At 47.4% G+C, this 21,671-nt stretch overlaps 1 protein-coding gene across 2 annotated transcripts in view; it reads right to left on the bottom strand.

Annotated features, from left to right (window-relative positions):
* Window positions 1–21,671, bottom strand: part of BMP3 (bone morphogenetic protein 3) — an 89,452-nt gene that overhangs the window by 47,630 nt on the left and 20,151 nt on the right. The window contains exon 1 of one of the 2 annotated variants that reach the window (XM_032110538.1): window positions 20,412–20,436. The exons of the other annotated variant lie outside the window; for it this stretch is intronic. Within the exon in view, the coding sequence (XP_031966429.1) occupies window positions 20,412–20,421 (10 nt within the window). The 5' untranslated portion in view covers window positions 20,422–20,436. Of the gene's footprint in view, window positions 1–20,411; window positions 20,437–21,671 lie in introns of those variants that run through there. 2 annotated transcript variants of the gene reach the window in all.

The following is a 21,671-nucleotide window of genomic DNA, read 5'->3' as shown; positions in this document are numbered from 1 at the left end:
GCAAGTACAGAGCAATGTGGCAGCAGCACCTTTTAGGACTGCAATGCTGACAGGATGAGGAACAGCCCTGCTGTTTCACCCTGAAACAAACTTCAATTCTGCCTATCTTGACAGAAATCAGCTATGACAGGCAGGGACTGGTAGAAGTAAAAGGCATAATGCAGCTTTTTAGGGATTTCCTTTCAGTATTAAAGGATTTAATGCATCATATTGGCCATCCGTGCTCAAAGAAAGCATCCTCAGCCCTCACAGGATGAATGTTTTCCCTTCCTCAAAGTAAAGCTTTTCTTGCCGTTTTGAAACACATCCCGAGCTGTCCCTGTAACAACAAACCAATTTCCTTGCACTGACCACAGGAAGAGATGGACAACTGAGGCAAGCTGGTTCAACCATCCTAATTGTAAACAGGATTCCGTTGTATTCTCATTTATACCAGACAGCTCCCACTATATACCCGCTATAAAAACACCCTGTGAGTACAGTGACCACCCAGAAGTGAAGGACTGGATTCCAAGAGGTTGTGGGGAGGGATGCAACTCAGTTACACACGTGTTCTTATTTATGTAATTCTTTAGCAAAATTACATTGAGCTTTAAAAACATAAAATCAAATATTGATATCAACAGAATGCAAATGTCTAGAACATCTCTGTTGGAGAAATACATTCATCCTAGTCAGAGCAGTGGATTGGCTACAATTACAGCAGTAAGATTTAAACAGAAAGGAGATTTTTTTTCCACCCAAACCAGAAGGTGCTCTGTAATGAACTACAGAAGCAAAAGGTTCTGCTTCTATATGAACCAATGCTGCAGAGTAGCTCAGTCTGACCTTATTACTCTGACCCCCAAGTACACTGCCACCCCTCCACTCACGAGAGCAACTTCCTCTGCTCTGAGAGGGAACAGTTGCTCCCTGTGGCACAGGGCTGCGCTGAGCAGACTCACACACAACTGTTTTTGGAATCTCATGGATACAACTGACAAACACTGCTCAGCCCATCCAGGGAGAAAAACAGGTCTGAACCAACATCTGCTAAACTGAAATTGCTAGAAACACACAGAAATCCACTGGCCTAGGTGCAGCGCATTCACATTTCCATCTGAGAAGGTCACCTTCATCACCTGGCTGTGACAGCAACACAAACCTGGAATCTGCCCTTAGATACTAAGAGGGGAACCCAGCTATCCTGTGGCAAGAGGAGGGAACTGGACATTGAGACCACATGTTTATTTCCACTTTGGTCCAGTACACTTTCTAATTGCATAAAATAAGAAGACACCTGTGCTTTTATCTGTCAATCATTTAGTCAAACAACAACAGGAAAAATCCTGCATCTGAATTCCATCCTCCTTGAACTCTCTGCACTTGTCTGGAAATGAGTGAGGTACCTTAGTTCACCCCCAATTCAGAGAAGCCAAGAATTTTTTAATCATTAGCGTCTTTATTGTCAAAATCACCCTGGTAAAAACTCAGCTAAGGCAGAGATAGGTTATTAACGTCTCATTTTACAGATTACTAGCGGAGAATACAGCCCAGATTAATATCCTAATCTTTTTACCCAGCCCGTCTGACCCGGACCACCGGAGACGGAGCTCAGCGCTTTTCCAAGCTGGAAATGCAGAGAGAACGAGCAAACGGCTGGACTGGTGCATCCACAAGGAACGCACAAGTTCCAGTCACATGTTATTTGGTTAAAGCTTACATCCTCTTGTCAGTACCCCCCAGAGTTACGGCGATGGAGTCACCAATGCTGAAGTGGGTCAGCAATCTCCTGAACACCAGATGACTGGAAATAAAAGTCAGTCGCTGTTCAGGTGTTTATCTATAATTACCTGTGGACACTCACCTTGGCCTCAGCATCCTTCCCCTTCCACTCACCTCCTCTCCACTCATCAGCCCCTCAGACATTTCTACCCTAAGCCTACCAAGCAGTCAATCCAGCCAAGTGTGCTAAGGCTCTGCTGGGTTTGAGCACTGTCTCTTCCCCTCAGCCATGCAAAGCTGTGTTTTTACATCACATAGTTCTCCAGAACCCAGACCCTCCATGGGGTGCCGCAGAAACACATAAGAGGAGTAAGACACCAGTAAGACCGACCCCACACAGAACCCTACACTGACAGTCACGTGCCCGTCCCGCAGCAGCAGCCACAGCCTGTACCTAGACAGGGGCACTGTCCCGGGGCGCAGGGGGAGCTCATTGTTTGGCAGGGCTCACCAAACGCTGCTGTGACAGCAGCGCCGCAGCCGTGGCACGGGGCCGGCTGGTGTGCGCACGCTGCTGCCTGACACACGGAGCAGGGAACAGCTCAGTGCTTCTAATCCTGCGTTCAGGCAATGTTCCCATTGACGTCAAACATAAATATTGGAGAGCTCAGCTATGTAAGCCTCTGCAGTGGGGAAAACAAGTATATTTTCAGTACTTAAATGCTTGGCATATTCTTAAAGAGAGTTCAGATGAAGCGTTAAAGACAGGTTCTTCCTAAGGAGAACTTGCTGCCGGTCCCCACCTTCACATGGAACCATGTTCCTCCCTACACTGAGACACCAGAGCATCAGGCCAAGGCCCTGCTCTGGCCATGCCATCATTCCCTAGCCACAGAACACGGCAGAATTTTAAGCCAGGGAAAAAGCACTGTAACACAAGCAGCGCCTGCACCTCTGCCACCTCCCAAGCTCCGCACACACATGGACATGTCTGTAATGGCAGCCAGCTAGAGGAAAATCCTTCCAGGCTCCCCCCAGGAGCAGGCAGGACAGACTATCAACAGGGTACAGCCGTAAGGGCTCATTTGAAGTTTTTCCATTCTGCTCATTCCTACATGCAGGGGCTAGAATCAGCACCAGAGGGTAGCTCCTCCGTGACAGGAGGGATCACGCTGCTGGAAGGATGAACGGGACAGCAGCATAGCTCAACTCACATCGTTTGTGCGACGCAAGGAATGGTAGGATGGGGCACGGCAGTTGCCGCCAGGGTAGTTTATGTTTATTGGCGCAGAAGTGTAAAAATATTTGGTGGTAAAATGAACCCAGCGGATGTTTTTGCTGGCAGGAGTCTGAGAGTGACAACTGCACCACGCATTGTGAAAGAGCAACAGCTGAGCATGTGCTGGGGCTGCTTTCACACTGCCAGCGAGGCATCCCATGCTCTGGGATTAATCGGATTAGAGTGGCTTTCCACTTCCCACCCAGATCAATTGGCATTTGAAGTAATTCACTTTTCGCCATGCAGAGTGAAAGGCTGAAGTAAGTTCAGTACTAAGCCTTTCGAAGAAGTTTTAGAGCCTTCTCCTCTCCCGCACCCCCTGCCTCCAGCTCCTTTCTTTCCTGCTTTCCTATGTTTTCACTACGTTCAACTTCTTGCGCAAAAGGATCAATTAATATGATGCAAAATAAAACACTTTTGAGAAATTTCCCTAGGGCTCCCCTTCCACCCACAAAGATAAAGCAAAGAAAATATTTTAAACTTCATTTAATGTGAAATCAGAAGGAACGTGCCCCATGAAACCAATTTCTAGCATAACTTGAAGTCCATTTCGAGAGCAGCATGAAAAGCTGCTCTTGAGACTCCATTCCAGGCGCTCTGTCCAAGAAGCCGTCTTCCTGGAGAGAAGTTATTCTGCCACTGCAGGGGTGCTCTTTATACAGCTGGAAATGAATCGTCAGCAAATGCTTTGATCTTTCCTTTTACTTTTTGTAAGTACTGTGTGATGACTTTCAATAATTTCCTTTCTTTGGAACTCCCTGGCTTCACATTACAGTTTAGTACATTGTCAGCATCCGAGAGGGCACAGCCGTACTGGAGAGATCACTGATGGATATTCCTGCAGTCCAGACAACTTTTCAGAGCTGGTAAAACAGACACTGGGCAAAATATGACTGAGGTAAATAACAAGTTAGTACAGATTTTCTTTTGAATATAAAGGAGGTATAAGAATAACACAAAGTCTTTTCTGTTTTTACCCTCCCTGTATAGTACGGTAAGGAAATGCAAGAGTAAGTAAGGGATAAAGTGGCATTAAAGGGGTTATGCCAGGAAGCGAAGCGCCTGGTACCAAAGCCTTCATTAAGAAAACAAGTATGTTCTGAATATTTTACAGCACAGACTTTCTACCTCAGACCTCTAAAACCCGTACAATCACCAAGGCACCAACAATGATAATGGTATTCATAGTATATCACAGAACACCTGGAATAGCAGATACAGACTGTAACAAAACTAGGTCAAGTGCACATCAGCTGTTTTTCTGGGATGCCATGAAATGTCGCTGGTTAATGGTGTGTGTCCTTTGTAGGAACAGAGTGCTAGTGATTATTTTCTCAAAGAAACCATAGCCTCAAAGCCTTGTTGTGCAGAAGTTGATCCCAACTAGGGCAATCCTGTGCATGTATATTTGAAAAGGTGTTTAATATAGCAGAGGTCTGCCCGCATTCTCAAAGCACATCCCTGTGCAAACCTGCCACACCAGGCACAGACGGAGCTCAGCCTCCGAGACAAGCCGTGCTCCTTTAGTCACCCAGGCAGCAAAAATAATACCCTCACTCAAAATAATGGGGCTTATGGGAAGATTAATGGCAAGGTTAGGGCTTTCCTTTGTGTGACAAAAACAACCACCTGCTTACTGTCCTGTTACGGAATCGCACGCTATCACCTGCTGCACCGTTCCAGCCAAGTCCCACGCTCAGGTAGGAAGGACCCGACAATTCACACGGAAGTCCACAGCTTGCAGCTAAGTAAATATTTCACCACCTCACCGAGCAGCTCTTTGATTGATACAAAATAGTCTTTGTTATATCATCAAAAGCCATCTACCTAGTGATCAGCCAGCCATAAAACAGATGCTGCGGGCCATTCCCTGTCCTTGCACCTTATCCACTGGCAAGAAATGCCTGAGGTTCTCATAGCACATGGTCTGACACTTCTCTTCCACAGCCTTACCAGGCATTGCTGTCTCCTGAGCTGTTCTCCGCTTTGAATTTAATTATATATCCGTGAGAGCCAAGGAAGCCAAGCTTTGTGCTGAGCCCTGCATGAGATCCCAGGGTTGGTGGAGAAGCAAACTCTCTTCTTTACATCCTCTTGCCACCTTCCCCACATGGAACGGGATGCTCAATTTGGGAATTGTTTCCACCATTAGAATTTCATGAGGATAAAACTTCCCGTTAAAGCAAATTCCCCAAAAAGAACAGCCTTGGCAACCTCCACTCAAAAAAAAAAAAAAAAAAAGCTCTGGAAAAGAAACTCTCCCAGAAGCACTTTTCAATGATTTTGAGATGCAATATCTAAAACAAACATTCATATCAAGCCATAAACTTTGTGGGACACAGAGACCTTCTTAGTTATCATTACAGCAGCAAATCAGTTGCTACAATACAACACCGAAGGCGGTAAACCCTTTCCTCCAAGCACCTTCTTGTTTACTGTTGCAGGATTTATTACACTAATTGATCATATCAAACTTATACAGACAATAAAAACTTGATTAGAAAGTGTCTGCTTTGCCACCTTTCCAGCAGGAAGGCTTGTGCCCTATTTCCCCCTGGCAAGCCTGTGTCCCCGGTGACGCACAGCATCGGACTGATCCAGAGCACACCCAGGCTGCCAAGGCCCAGGCTGCGGGTGCCGGGAGGCTGGCACTGGCTGTGTGGGGACCACCCCAGCACTCCAGCTGCAGCAGCAGCTCGGCACAGATGTTGTCTGGGCAAGGACAGGGAGAGGAGCCCCCCAGAGCCAGGCAGGCTTCGCAGCATCTCCCTGTCACAGCCCAGCCACCGGCCCTTGCTGTGCCCTGACAAGTGCTGGCGCTGAGGATGCCTGCATCAGCCACAAGGGGATAAATGGGGAAAAAGGGGAAAAAGAGGCAAATGCCAAATACTGTCGCACACACACTGAATAACAATCATTATTATAATCTCTTTGCCCTCCTGATCAACTACGGAGAATTCAAGAGTCTCAAAGTCTCTTTCAAATGTGTCCCAATTATTCACCCAAGACAGACCCACAGATTTTATCTCCGCTTTTTATCATCTGAGTGTGTCACAATCCTCCTTGTCCATGATGTTAGTGAGCCAGGGGTGTGAGGCTGGTGATATTTCCCAGGAAACACAGGGATACTCAGACACAGTAGACCTTACCTAAGCAGGCTGGAGGTCTGGAGAAACAGGCAATTTGCTTTTCCTGTCCTGCCACTGACACCTCTCCTTCCCACCTTCCCTTCTGACACCTTTACACTCAATGTATTTCCCCACGAGGATCTGAACTTTAAAAAGTGTCAAGACAAGTCAGCAAAAAAATGGCATGAAAGAAATTAAGACTTTTCTTATGAAGGATTACAGCAGAGCTACACAGATAAAGTCACTCCCAACTGCAATAGCAAATCCTTTTAGAATGTCCACAGAACATCCCAGGGACCAAGTGCAAGCAGTTCAGCTCTGAATGCTGCAGTGAACTCAGCCTCAACACCACTGAACTGCCAGCAGAATGCCTGGCAGTCGTCATCCCTCTGAATTTGGGGGGAAGGACCATTTGGGATAAATGGCAGGAGCCGCCCTGCACCTCTTAAGGGTGGATGGAATGGTGCAGCCAGGGTGTCTCCATCGAAGAACAAGCCCTCCGAGTGCCTATGGCAGTTTTCCTAAGCAGGACAAAGATTCATAAGGAAAAACACTGAAATCCAATCCTTTCCTTCAAGTCTTCTGCCTTTTTCTGGCCCTTTTCCAACGAGAAGAGCCTCCTTCCCAACTTCCTGCCCCATGTGTCTGTGCACTATGCGCAGGACTCTGACAGGCCAACGCCAGGCAGACCTGAAGAATCAAGGTGGTTTGAATGAGGAGCGGACAAGAAGGAAACTCAGTGTGGACACTCTTCACGATAAATATGGGAATATGCTTCTGAATGGAAGATTTAAAGTGTAGTAATGAAAGTAGATCAAACAGATGTTATCGATTGCACCAGCACACACGGAACCCAGAAAGATCCTGCCTCACATACAAAAATATGGTTGACAGCACTAAAAAAAAAAAAAAAGGAAAAAAGAAAACTCAAAACAGAAATGCTACATGGAAAATGCAAAAGCTTATTCTTAGTTGTGTCCTTTGAACCTAAAATTCCAGCATAACGACCTGCCGCTGTTTCCTTACTACGGATCCAGGACTGTTGGTTTTATCCCAGCTCCACAGAAAGAACAGAAGGATGATGCAAACACAGGAAAGGAGCTGGCAACTGGAAAAGCCAGTACTGAATGTTTCCAGTCAAACCAAAACAACAACTAGCCAAAAAAACCCCTGAGCCTAAAGGCCTTTGACCTTACAACGGGACACAGGCTACTCAGCTGGCAACTGGAGTCTGAAAAGCCATTTCTCATAAGCCACTGTCGTGTAAGTCGGATACGCACGTGTCTATGCGCTGGGACATATCCAAGTGCCAGTGAACATTCAGTTTACGCTTCCTTTTCTCTTGTTTACATTTTTAAAAATTTGTATTAGTCATCTTCATTTAATCAGCTGCCTGAACTGCATCTCACTGTGTGACACAGGTTTTAACAACCAGAACTAGTAAATATTATTTAAGAGCACTGAACAGTAACTGGAGCTTACTTATTAAATGTAGGGTGAAAACAAAACACTGATTCCCATTAGGAAAGCAATTCAAGTATTTTTCCACACATATAAAAACAGGTGCATCTCTTCAAAGACCAAACAGTCCTGGGGAAAGGCTGGCAGATGGTAAAGTCAAAATCAGAGCAAACTAAGATAGAGAGAGAAAGAAATTATGAAGCTGCAAAACTGTTGTGCAGGCTGCAGTGAACCTTTCCCAGCAAAGCTGGTGCAGGATGCTCCAGGCAAGGGAAGGCATTCCTCACGCACAGCATCACTGATCACATCACTGCCATCACGGGACTGGGAGCTGTACCCGGCTGAGTCCAGAAAACCATTCTGGCCCATTTCCAGGGAGTTGCTCTCTGCCACTTGGATCACTCCTGCCACTAATGTGGGGGTGGGTGAAGCTTCCAGGTTTCCAGGCACTTCCCACCTTGCGGCTGTGGTTGATATGCCTTTCCTATGCTCACCGGGTTTTGAAAGCAGGACTGCTTTTTCTGTATTCTCAATCAAAGCAGGCTCTGTATCATTAGCTGGCTTTATGGAAAAGCAAAAAAACAAACCACCACAAAAACAAAAAAAAACCACCAACTTAAATGCTGAGAGTAAACATCTAGAGATGGGGAGAGGGGAAGGAACCCTCACAAAAATCATGAAAAGTTCATTTCCAAAGACTCCTGAACATGAAGCTGACACTTACTTCAACAACACCCACACAATCTTGAAGGAAAAGGAAAGGTGGGGGAATGCTCTAAAAGGCCACAGCTAAGGGGAGCATGTGCAGCACATCTTACAAACGAAAAGCATGGCAAGGGATTGCCTTAACCATAGGCTCAAAAGCAGGTACCTCGACCTCTGCAGTACTCTCAAGGAGCTTCCAAGGAAACACAGACAAAGAGAGAGGTTACCCAACAGAGCTGGGCCACCTTGACTGAAGCACAAAAAAAGTTCTTTTCACGTCCACAGGGAATGAGGTCTCATCACCACAACGCCAAAACCAGACATGACAAAAACCAGAAGTGAGCAATACCTCCGATGCGGTCAGTTGTCAGCAGAAATGCAGAGATTTCTCTTAAGAGATTAACACTCATTTGTGTGGGGTACTTCTAACAGTCAGTGTTGAAACCCAGTTGTTTATGAGCAGGCAACCATTCACGCTTCCTTGTTCTGGGCTGTTGAACCAGTTCATGGAGTCAGCTTTCAAGGATGCCCTGCCTGTAGAATAAAGTTTAAAACCCATATCCTAATCTCGGCTGATCAGGACACCTTCAAAACATCTACAAGTTTTGGTGCAGTGCCCAGGAATCATAATGACTTCTGAGGAGGAGAAATGCAGATTTATTAAGACAGGGCAATACCTGGAAAATTAAGAATCTTAGGCAAGACATGCCATTGCTAACAGCAGTTCAAAACTTGATGAGAGTCAGCACTGTGGAATGGTGAAGTCCAGACATATTTTAATGATGTTTTTGGTTACACTCCATTTAAAAGAATCAGCTGTCAACACTGATCATTTCCTTTTGTATAATTCATAAAGTGGTTAATTTCAGAAGCAAAAGTATTATGGGTTTGAGTAATTGACTGCTGAAGCACAGTAGGTGCTCCATCTCCACATCTGGCGCCTGGGAGCACGTGCTTCGCCTGCTCCGAGCTCGCTCCCCAGTGTGCTGTGTGCAGGAATGTGCTTCCCCCCGCGGGCTCGCTGCCCGCCGCGGGGGCAGGAGCCCTCCCGGCCAGCACGGAGGCCGTGCAGGAACACGGTGCTCCGTGTGCTGCCAGCGCCATGGCTCCGTGCTGCTCCAGAGGACACGGATCTACTCGGGCTCGCAGCAGAGCACACCGGAGGTCGTGGTAGGGTGGAGAGAACCCGACCTGCGCCCTGCTGCAGTGCTCAGGGCTGCCATTGGCCCTGCCCCATCCATGCCACCCAAATGCTGCCGTGCTCTGTCAGAGCATCCGTCAGCCTGGGATTACACAGCTCGATGCCCTTACACGATTCAGAAACTGCCGCGTGATCTCTGAGCCCTCGTCCTTGCTGAGGACACGAAGGGCCAGCAGGATGCCAAGCACCCTGTTAGCCATGCCCCCTGTGTGCTATCAGGGCTGTTGTCACACCGAGCCCCTCAGTAACTATTTTGTAATGGGCACTCATGAAACACTTTGCCTCACTGCCAACCCTGTGCGTGCCTTGTGCAATCTAAAAATCAAACTGGGCCTATTTCGTTGATCATCAGTGACAAAAATAAGGCAACAAATTAGGCTCTGCACAATGTCAACCATTCTGAAGGGATGACTGGGATAAAGAGAAGTGGAATTTTGCTCACAGTTCAGCTACAGATCCAAGATGGGGAACATTTTTCTAACCATTTTTTCACGGAATGCCTTTGGAGGATTAAAAATAAACACTATTTACAATTTACTTCAGTAAGTTTGCCATGGAAACTTACTAAGGATGGAACCCCCAAGTTTCTCCCTCTGAGCTATAAAAGTCAGTTTCCCCTTGAGTGCTTCAGGAACTGACACATCAGATCTGACTTGGCCTCTGCACTCCAGTGGGAAGGAACCCCACAGTTTTACCTACGATGCTTTCCCTAGAACTGGAAACAGAGACAGCAGCACAGCCGTCCTTGCACAAAACGTCAGATGTTGTCCTGAGACTGGCCGTCAAGCCAGGAAGGAATTTCTAACACTTCTGTGTTCTGAGTCTCTAGATTTAAGAAATCAGAAAATGGTAACTGGTTAATTATATAGAGAAGTCTAACATGTACTGCCTGTCACCAATGGTTAGTGCAGAACAATTGTTCTGCAGGAAAAACCTTTGACCTCAATTCCCACGGGGAAGTGACAAACACACCCTGCCACAACGGCAGTAGCCCAAGATAAAGCCTCCAGCCAGGTTCAGCCAACAGTGCATACATGATACACCAAGAGCTAGCCGGCCACTGTAATTCTTTAGAATCTGACACTTATTCTTGCCTGAGAATTAGGGGTTTGGGACAAGGCAGGCTGCTTTCCCTTTCAGGGATGTTTGATCCGTGTCCAGCTGTAGTGCTGAGTTACAGAACCAGTGGCTGCACCGGTCCTGAGTGCTCTCACCATGGGAGGAGACAGGAGTATTCATGAATAACCAATTAGAAAGAAACAAGTGACAAGCAGGATTGAAGAGAGACAGAGATGCTGTCTCCAAATCCTGCTTTTCTTGGGAAGTTCAGAATTTCTTTCACAAACTTTAATGCAACCCTCCAGTAATGTTCTCCTGGGGTAACAAACCCAAAATACCAAAGCCCAGTAGCTCTTTCAGAGAAGGAGGAACTTCTGGAGGAACAAGAACCTCCTTTTGGCAGCACCTCCTTTTGGAGCTGTTTGTTACCTGGCTCAACTAACACTGGAGCATCAAGAAAACGCTCTCTGCTCCTAGCCAGGGCGAGCTGGGGAGACGGGCGGTGCAGAGCCAAGCTCTGCAGGAACCACCTCAAACAGGGCATCCCCTAAACACCTGGCACTGAATAAAATGCAGCAGAGAATTCCAGGTGCATTTCTGGAAATCATTTTAAACTGCTTGTTTTCAAGTTATTTAAGCCTGCATCGAAGTGTTAAGTGAAAAAAACTCCTTGACCATTCCATTTTTCCAAGTGAACAGTGATTCACAGAAACCTTCTGGGGTGGGAGGGGAAGGGGCAAAGCAAACCTGACATTTCGAGATGTAGAAATCAGCAAACAAACAGGATGAAACTGAGGGAAGAGCAAGCAAAAGTTAGGGCCATGCTTCCTCAGCCATAAATTACACAACAGGAAAACACGTTAAGTTGTCAGCCAGAATGAGGGCAGAGGAAACCACCCCCCCAAAAAATGCATCACAGCCCAAAACAAAGCTTATCCCACCAGAGCTCTCACTGGAGAGGGCTGGTAAAAAGCCTCAGAGCTCTGGATGAGTGCAATTTCTAGCAGGGCCCCAACTACTTTTCAAAGACTTGACATTCATTCTGTGAAACTCTTCAAGCTCACAGCAGAGCTGTCAGGAGAGCTGGATTCCCCTTCTGCAGGTGCAATTTTACACATGGAAAATTAATTCCAGATGCAAAGCAGAGTACTTGTCCATCTCCAGAATATGAACTGCAGTTTGAGTGACATTCACTTGCTGAAATTCCCCCCTGCAGTTCACCTATGAGTTAACACGGAGGGAGCCCTCTCCTCAAAACCTCTGCCCATCTATCTCCTCCTGCTGCACTGCCACATACACAGTGACACAGGGGGCACGATGCAATAAACCTGCACTTCGGCCTTGGGCAAAGGATTTTAGGTGTATAATTCATGTATGCCAATTATTTGTGGTAGGTAAAAATACTTTTTCAAAATTAAATGTAAAGAGAATAGCAAACAACTGGAAAGGTCTTTTGTGTACTTGCAAATACGGAATGTTGAAAGAGTATGAAATCTTTGGGGATGTCAAGCTCTTCTAAATTCTTGATAATCACATTTCCAATCACCTTCCCCCCTCCCAGTATGCACAGTACTGGAATTTGAGGCAAGCTCAAGGTACAGAACTTCTGTAGAAGCAATCAAATGTCCCAGCTGGCCCTAAAGCAGTGCAGTGAGCTAAGGAGGTGTTCTGCCTGGGGTCAGTGCAGTTAATCTGCATCATTACTCCACATTCAGCACTTGCTGACTGGACGCCCGACTCGAGGGCCGGGATCCCAGGCGGGGACACACCGAGCACGCTCTCCTGGGCAGACACATCACCTGAGGCTGCGGGTCCCAAACAAGTGCCCCGATCCCAGCAGTCACAGCCCTGGGCAGCTTCCTGGCAAAGCTCCACACTCAGCCATGGCAATTTGGACAAACACACTTTCTCTTGGAGGTTAAACTTGTCTATTTAATTTTTCACAAGATGAAAGAGGAAATGATGAGAAAAATTCTTTAGTAGCACTCGTAACTGCCAGCGTAAACACAATCCAACTTATGTTTTACATACAGAACACTACCAAAAAGACAGATAAATCTCTCTAACCAGGGTCTTTATCTGCTGCTATCTGAAAATGAATGCCAACTGGCAGCAATAACAACTCCCTGCAATTCGTGAAGCTTCACTTGCCATAATCTGTGCTATTTCTTTCTCTGGAAAGTAGAGAGATGCTCTGAGGAGAGTCAGGCTTAGAAATGACAGCTGTAACACAGAGAAAAAGATCCTGAGTTCCCCACAATGGCGCTTTTGCTGTAGGAAAGCTGTTTGCTCTGAGCACTGCTAGGTGTAAGGAGACGCACACTGCCACTTGTGTCTGCATCTCCTTTTCACGCCTGTTTAAATCTGCTCCTGTCCCAGCACACCCCAGTCCAGCTATGTCTGACCACATTCTCCCTGCAGAGCAGTACACCCTGGGGCAGCAGGTACCACATCCTGGGAGGACACTTTGCCCCGAGCAGCAGATAGCAGGCAGAATCACCAACAACCGCCCGGCAGCATCACCACCCACACAGGCCGCCGTCTACTGGCATTATAGACCATGGACGTGGAAAAGCTGCAGCCCAGGCCTGGAGCTCTGGGAACTCAGCAGAACTCACTGTGTACTGCCACCAAAACACAGCCTAGCCAAGAAAGTGGAAGAGAGGTGTATATTGGGATTGCGGAGGCTTTCAAGCCCATCACCACATGTACAAACTCAAAGTTTCTGCTAACAATTATTCACCCCATGAACCAGATCGCTTTGGTGCATGAAAGGAAGCCACATCAGCAAATCTTGTGTTTCCTGGGCTGACTCTGTGCTAATCAAAGGAGCCCACAGGTAACACACCATGGAAAGCAGCATCCATGTCATTTGAGGCATATTGTTGAAGCAGCTCGAGGTTCAAAGAGAGCTGCAGCAGGGGAAGATGTATAAAAACATCCTGGAAGATGGTTTTCATTCCAGTGAGCTCACTCTGTCAATGAGACAAGCAAAGGGCGGAGGGGGAGCAGTAGCATAAGCCTGTTCAATGACTTTGCCGAAGATCAGAGAGCAGTTCAGCAAAAAAGTAATAAAATTTTCATCTCCTGATTCTCAGCCCAATGTCCTCTGCTAGACCATGCTGCTTCCAACCATCTGGAAATACCGTATGCATCCATGGGCCATCAGAAATGTCCACAAGGTCTAACAGGAAGTGTAGTTTTTAGGTATAATAAAAAGCCTATACTTGAATAAAAAGATTTATACTTTCAAGATGATACTTTTATTTTATAATAAATAGATTATACTATACGGGGTACTGTCTCGCTGAGCAGCCCTCCTGCCCAGTTACAGTGGTGCTTAACAGGTAGCACACTTGTTTTTCCATCTTTCCGTGACCTTGCGGCTGCGCCGCCCCCTGAGCTGTCTGTGCCTTGCCGTGCCAGGACAGCAGTGCCTGTGTGTCAGGGTTAAGCAGCAGTGCGCCCGGAGGCCAAGGCTGTTGGGAAGGGCTCTGAGACTCTCCGGCACCAAGCCTCGCAGCGTGCTGGCTCTGCAGCCCTCCCCAGCACCGCTGCCAGCCGGGCTGCAGGCACAGGAGGGCTGGGAGCTCACACCCCAGGCGAGACCAGGAGTACCTCGGGACTGACCTAGATCGGGACTTCAGGTGCAGCTGTTCAGGTGCCCAGTCCGAAAGCCGTGTGCCTTGTAATGCCCACCGCGAACCACCAAAGGAGCCAGGGCAGACCATGGCTATTTCCAGCACGCTCACACCATGTGCTGGCTGTATGAGGACTTGTAATGCCCAGGGAATGCTTCCCCCACAGCCACCAACACCTGCAATCACCTACAGAGCAGCCACAGCCCCTATGCATACACAGGAGATTAATGCTGGAATCTTCCCAGCCCAAACACTCGGGTCTGTAAGGGCTAAAGGGAAGGTTCTGCTTCCCTAAAACGCAGGTACGTTCTTTCCGAAGCACACCCAGCCAATTAAAAGCAATTTTCAAAAATTTCCTAGCCCTACTTCTGGTTAAAAAAAGAAAATTGAAACATGGACCCCCAGTTTTCAATTGGCATTAACAGGATCAAAATGGATCCCTGAATAGTTGCCATCAGTGACAGCAGAGCATAACTCCACAGACACAAGTAGCAAATTAGCAACTCTCATGTCACAGCATTTCTGAAATCATACAGCAGATGTGCAGACTTTTAAGGATGCAGATGCTGAATAACAAGCCTTTATCTTGAGATAAAGGAAGAAAAAGTAGCATTAAATCAAAGCAAATATTTGAAAATTGGGAGATTATTTTTAATAATCTGTAATTCTAAAGTAAGATGAGCAATTTAAGACATATAATTTGCTTTAAGTGCAGCAATTTTCAAGCCAAAGCAATTTTTCAGGCTGCCATTGTAGCAACATTGATTGGGGGGCACCTTCAGCCTGAAGAAACTGCTGCTGTTCACAACACACATGTCAGATTGCGGCAACAGCGGACACTGCCTGCATGTGGTCTTGGGTTCCCGGGGGAGAACTGGACACAACTGTCCCTATTGCTGTTCAACTGCCCTTGCTGCTTTTGAAAAGTGCTCCATTTTGCCAAGTTTTCCCTAGACACGCCTTTAAATCAGCACTGGCAAATGCCTCAAACAAAATCCGCAAACCAACCATCTCCCATTCAGTGGATTTCAACGCTCCTTCACTCTTGTTAGCACTGATGGTAGAAACCAATTTTCAAAGCATGCCGTGTCAATTGCTGCTCAGACCTGGCCTCTCCTTCCCTCTCTGCCCTGGCTCAGCTCAGGACACCCCCTCGATGGTCAGGGGTTCACAGCCCTTCTGTCTGCTGGCAGCGCAGAGGTAAAAGTACACTGTAACTCGCAAAAAAAGGCTTTTAGTGGTATCAGGTGCTTCCACACGAGTTCAAATGAAAGCTCGGTATCTCAGAGGGGAAAAGTGCCTCTCCTGTGCCAAGAAAGATCCTCAGCAGCAGCCCTGTTAGCAGCATTGCCTTTTATTCTAAGTGAACTCAGATTAAAATGAAGGTGCAAACCAGAAATTCCCCCAGCTGCCGGCTGGGAACGACACCACCAGACACACTCTGCGGGTGTCTCAGGGGCTTCAGAGAGCCTGTGGGATTGCAGACAGGCTTTCTGCACAAAGCCAGAGCAACCAGGAACTGCAACTCCTTTGGAAAGTACCTGTGTGCCTCAACCACAGCTCCGTGGGCTGCACTGTTTACAGTGCCCCTCCTGTGAGATGCCTGGCGTCTGTAAACATGCCACTGACCACGGCCACCTCAACAACTGGCCAGTGCTTCCCCCTCTGGTTGTAGCTCCTGTGTCTCAGGAGAGCCCTTGTCCTGGGCATGGGAACGGTGCTGGCACTCAGCCTGCGCCCAGCTCCGGCACAGCCTCCCCAGCACAGGCTGCCAACAGAAACCAGCGCATGGAACCCCAGGTCTTGATCAAAAGGTGAATTCCACATTTATGCCCACAAGAATCGCCTCCTCCGGGAAGGCTGGCAGACTGCCAAGTTTCACAGCTCCGTAACACCGACTCTAAGCAGCCAAGCGCCCGGACACACTCTGCAGGTACCAGTGGCCCATCTCAGCCACAGCATCTGCCTCCTGCCCGCACAGCCCTGGCGGCGTGTTCCTCTTTTGGAGGCTCCCTCTTGGGCACCCCTTCCTGGGAGGCCCAGCAATGAGGAATTGGATTTCCTTGTTACTTCGTTCATGCTGTTAAACCTGCTCACCTCCTGGGAGACTGCGCACTGATAGTCCAAAACCAGAGAATTCTATACTGATTTCTGACTAAAACAATGTTAGTAGAAAGCAAACAGCCATTAAAACGGCAACTCCCCAGCACACAGCCACCTTGGTGAGCCAAGAGCCCGGCATCGAGGCACCTGCAGTCCCTCGCCACCCTCCGGAGATCCCGGCCCTCTTCCAAGCACCCACTGCCCAACAGCCCTGGGAGTTCTGGCCATGGCCAGGCTATGGGTATTTGCATGGTGCTGGGCCTTGTACCTACTGACCTTTCAACCTGAACCTCTGACCCACCCCATCCACACCACAGTGTTGTGGCTGACCCTGGCTGGTGCCGCCAGCTCCGGGCACCCACCACGCTGTCACCTCAGCTCCGGCTCCCTGCCTTGGCAGAGGTGCTCCTGACTCCTGCTGCTCCCTGACACCTATGGGAAATCATAAAGGGGAATTTCCTAAGCTTGGAAGTAATCCAGTGTTCAAGATCCATTAACAGCTTTAAGCAATTCACCCAAGGTGAAAAGCAATACCTGTGGCCGGACAGGAAAGTTGAAGCTGAGCCTTTCCACAAGGTTCCCATCTTATCTCTGTGCCCTCCCCACAGCTCCTGCACCACCCTGACGCCTGCGGAGCTGCCGGATGCTCAAACCACAGCAGGCTGCATGGCTGCAGGCTCCCTCAGGATAATTACCCCAAAAAGGTTTCATTTGACTTGAGACTGCAGATTGGAACGTGATCTGTGTATTTCGTTGTGCTCTTTTCCTTTTTCTGGTATGAGCTCCCTATGCTCCACGTATAAACACAGCATAGTTTGTGAATTTCTTAAACAACTAAGTCTTGTCATTCCCACAACAAAAATGATTGGTCTGGTACCACCTGCTTCCCCCAGCAGCAGTTTATGTGGCTCTTTGAGAGAAAGGGTTTCAAAATTGCAAACTTTCCAGTACTAAAAGGTAAACTCTAAACTTCCATCTGCGCCTATGAATGCCACAACTTAAAGCTCTCAAAAGTAAATCAAGCCCAAAGCAGGCAGCAGCAGAAACTGCATTTTCAGGTGAGCACACTGAGACACAAGTCCCATTGGCACCTCGATTCCCACCCAAGAGAAGCTTTCCCTAAGCACAGAGACTTGTCAGCCATCACACAGCAGGTTCTCCCCTCTTGATATGCTGCCAAATGGGGAATTCCAGGGGCTGCAAGAGAGGGGTGGAACAGTGGGGCACTGGTCTTCCCTCAGCAGGCTGCACAGCAGCCCTGCCCCGGGAATAGTTCCTGGCCTCTCCAGGTTCCTAAGCGAGTGATGGGACCAGCCCAAACCACTTTATTTTCTAGCCGATGGCAGCTGTCTTGCTGGAAATTAATCTGCTGCCTCACTCCCCCTCAGCCAAGAATCCAGCATAAGCATCTTTCAAACCTGCAGTTTTTACTTTTTTCACTTAAAGAATGTAGTATTTGATGAAATACTACATTGTGTAAACAAAAGCCTTATCCCTGGCTATTAAATGTGAAGTCCCTTGTTTTGTCAAAGACATACCAAAGCCAAGTCCAAAGTCCCTGGATACGCCTGCAGGATTCTCAGAGCGATTAACCCCTCTGTCGGGCTGCCCTGACCTCCAGATGGATCAATGATTTTCTACAAGCGTTTCTTCAGCTATTCTGGTGGCACTAACGGGCTGTTCTCACCTGCAGCAGTGGAGGCGATGCCTGTCCTGGGACAAGTGCAGGTTGGACACCGGGATAAAGAAAGGTTCTTCTAGACTTGGAAGAGCCAGATGGCTCATCTCGGTGCTGCCCACCTGCTGCAGATAGCAGTGCTGACCACAGCTACTTCCACAAGCCTGTTTCTAAGGCCGGTTAGAGGCAAACTCTGGCTGCAGCCCCCAGCACAGTCGTTCTGAAATGTTGTGTATAAAAGGGATTATTCAGGAAACCTGACAGAACCCTCAGAAACTGAACATTTAAGACCCCAAATCCTTCTCCAAACACCAATATTGCAAAGCATGTAAGAGAGAAACCCCAGACTTTCCCTCTGGAGAAAGAATTGCTGGAAAGTGCGTAAACTGCATTTCTGATTGAGGAAATGCTGATGTTCACGATGCTCCAGAGCATAAGGCAGCAATGTCCTTATGCTCGAAACATGGAGCCTAGAATTCTAAACTGGGCAGATAACAGGATAAGGGGACCACACCCTCAAAGAATATAAATCAGCAAAGCTTCTGGGCAACAGCTTCCAGTTCTACATATATTTGCATCTGGCCTGGCAGAAGCCAGTCATTTTGAGACTCCTTCCATAGTATTTGTGTGCAGGAGGTGCAATTCCATATTTTGGCAGTATGTCCTGCCTAGTACAAATGTCTGCTCTGCACGAGAACAATGTAGAAAAAAGAAGTTTGGCTCCGAAATCAGACTTCAGCTCAGCAGTAGTCAGACCATGTAAGCCCCAAAAGCCTCCACAGCCAAGACCAGGGAAATGTGGTTTTCGTGTCTGCTCCGACTTCTAAATTAAAAAATGTATTTGCAGAGCAGCCATGGTGGAACTGCACAAGAAGTGCTTTTCACTAGTGCTTTCCAGTTCCAAACAGCAATACTGACTCAAAAAGAGGGGGGGGGGGGGGGGGGGGAAGTTTAAAAAAAAAAAAAAAGAGAGAGACCTGTAATCACAACCTTAGGAATTATATGGAAAACATATTTCTGAAGTAACACATTTCTTATCATTCTATGCAGCTGAAAATGGCTTTCAAGGAAGGTGTTTTCCTCTAGCTAGTGACCACATGGAAATGCCAGCGACCCAGCTCTAACTGTTCACAGCTGAAGCTTGTGCACTTGCTATTAGCCATTTCTATCTTCAAATATCAATTAAGTACCGTTCTCATTTTGCAAAGAATAATTTACTCACCCAGCCAGCAAGCAGAAACTGGCAACTACACCGTACACCTGTTATTACGCATTACAATGAAATTAAAGTATTTAGAGAATTTGGCAAGACTGCTAAAACTATGATGGTGGTTATAACTGCAAACATGCAGATGAATGCTGCTCCTGCCTGCTAGGAAAATACTGCTGCACAAAGAACTGCTGGTGTCCAGCAGCTGGCCTTTCAAGATGAGTATCCACAAACATGCCCTCTGTGACACCTGCTCAGGTGGCACGGGCGCCAGGCTCCGGCGCTGCAGCAGGAGCAGCAGGAAGGGGCCCAGGAACGGCCCCGCACCAGCACTGACCTCAATGGGGGAAGTGCAGAGCACTATTTATTCAGGTGCAATAATACAAATCTTTGTGGGTTGTTCCGCAATGATAAAACAAAGAGGATTCCAAAGAATGCGTTCCCTGTGTGACTTCCCGAGCCCCACTGTAAGCACACCGTGTTTGCAATATCCAGTGATGGCCAGAAGCAAAATTATTGTCGTTTGGGGCCTCCGAGTGCAGAACTCGAGCAGCTTTTCAAACTGGGAAAGTTTTATGGTGCTGCAGAGTGTAACTGGGACGTGGGGAATAACACAGGGACCCGGTGGAGATAAGCTTTTGCTCCCCCAGGCATCCTTTCAGCTGTCCTAACCTTTTCATGTAAAAATAAACAGGACAAGGCTGCAATAAAAGGCAATTTATGTGCTGTAGCTGCACCATGGAAGCCTAGGGAGCAGGGGGCATCCCAGCACAGTCAGTGACCCGAGCTTGTGTCATTAATTACTGGTTTTGTTCAAGATGAGAGAATTTATGCTCAGTATGAAACACCACCAGCAGAGGTGGAAGCTAGAACTCTGTAATTTATGGAAACGCTTTCCTAACCACAAACAACTAAGTAGTGCAGACACCTCAGCACCAACAATAACCAACCCCAGAAAACGTGTCCAAACGTGGGCTTCATGCCCAGAGGCTTTGCCATACATGCACACCTGGGGCTACCTGTATGCAATCGATCTCTCCTGCGGTCCTGGCACGGCCACGTGGCCGCAGCTCACAGTGTCAGCAGGTTACTCTAACCTCATCCACACGGCCCGTGACATCCTTGTCCCAGGGTTTTCAGAAGAAAATACCTAAAGGACCTGTGATTTCCCAACTCAGCACTGGCTGTTTCACATCGGACATGTAAACTGGACGATCCCAGACAATTTCCATGGAAACTTACATTCAGTCATCTTTGGCAGTTTCTCTCTAAATCCATCAGAGACACGCTGGAGGCAGGTAAGCTGCTGTGCTACACCTGGCCTGTTTCAGGGGCGGAGAGGCACATGGCGAATTGACGTGTAAGTTCAGGGTGAACTCAGGCCTTGACTGTGATCAAGTCAAGTTGCCATCCTGAAGAAAAAACATAAAAGAAAAACTGCTATAGAAGCTATGTAAAAATACTCCTAAAAGACATTTTCCTGCTTGTCTGTATGAATCTTTTCAGGCCTTTTGCCTGTCAGCAACAGCTCTGTTGCATTTCTGAATAACCCTGGAACTCAGGCACAACTCTCCATCCTGGTGAGCAGGAAAACTGCAGAGGCACAGGACACAGCAGAACACCATGATCCTGGTGCTGAGATCAAGCTTGAAGAAAGTCTGATGAAAGATTACTGATGAACTGGGTGCTCCTTTGTCAAAGCCAAGTGCTCTTGGTCCTAGGAACAGATCTTAGCAGCTGGAAGCTTTTAAGAAAACTTAAGCCTTCCCCTGCCTCATTTTCTTGATGGCTGTCAGAGGTAAGGGCATTGGAAGAAAAGCGCAGAGGATCCCTCTGCTATGCGGAACGCCAAGGACTCCATGTCTCTCACCAGGAAGTTTTCTAATTTTACTTGCTCCACTATCAGTCTAGATCACCAGTGCTAACATGTGTGGGTACCACCAGCATGAGGCTGGCAGCACGTAGCCTTCCACAACAAAGGTTCCTCTGGTGTCCCTCAGGCACAAGGAAAGTTTGCAAAATTATACCTATGCTATTCCCACTGGAGTCTGAGTTCAGCCATCAAATTCATTATGTCCCTATACAAAAGATTAAAGCAAAAGAGCAGAAGTAACAGGGAACTGATACACCAAGTTTAAAAATACACTTGTGTTCTCACCCACTTCAGTCAATTCCTTCTAATAAAACAAGGTGGCTCTTGAAAACAAAAATCACTGCTTTCCATTGGGAAAGAAGAAAGGCAGGCCCAAACTTCAATTCTAGAGTGGTCAAAGAAACCCAAAAGAAACAAGACTGAAACGTAACTCTCTCTTTGATTTAGGCTGAATGGTCACCTGTGTGAGAAAAAAGTTCATTATCACACCGCTGTTCAGACAGCAACTGTGTGTACACAGCACAGGCACGCAGCAAGATCAACTCTGCTAAAAAACCCCACAACAAAGCAGGTTTTGAAAGAGAAGAACCTGTGTACATCTTGCTGTGTAAACCAGACAGACGCTAGGA

This window comes from Corvus moneduloides, chromosome 5 (genome assembly GCF_009650955.1).
Source record: "Corvus moneduloides isolate bCorMon1 chromosome 5, bCorMon1.pri, whole genome shotgun sequence".
Lineage (NCBI taxonomy): Eukaryota > Metazoa > Chordata > Aves > Passeriformes > Corvidae > Corvus > Corvus moneduloides.
Note: the sequence above shows the minus strand (reverse complement) of the source record. Positions and strands in the feature narration are given on the sequence as shown.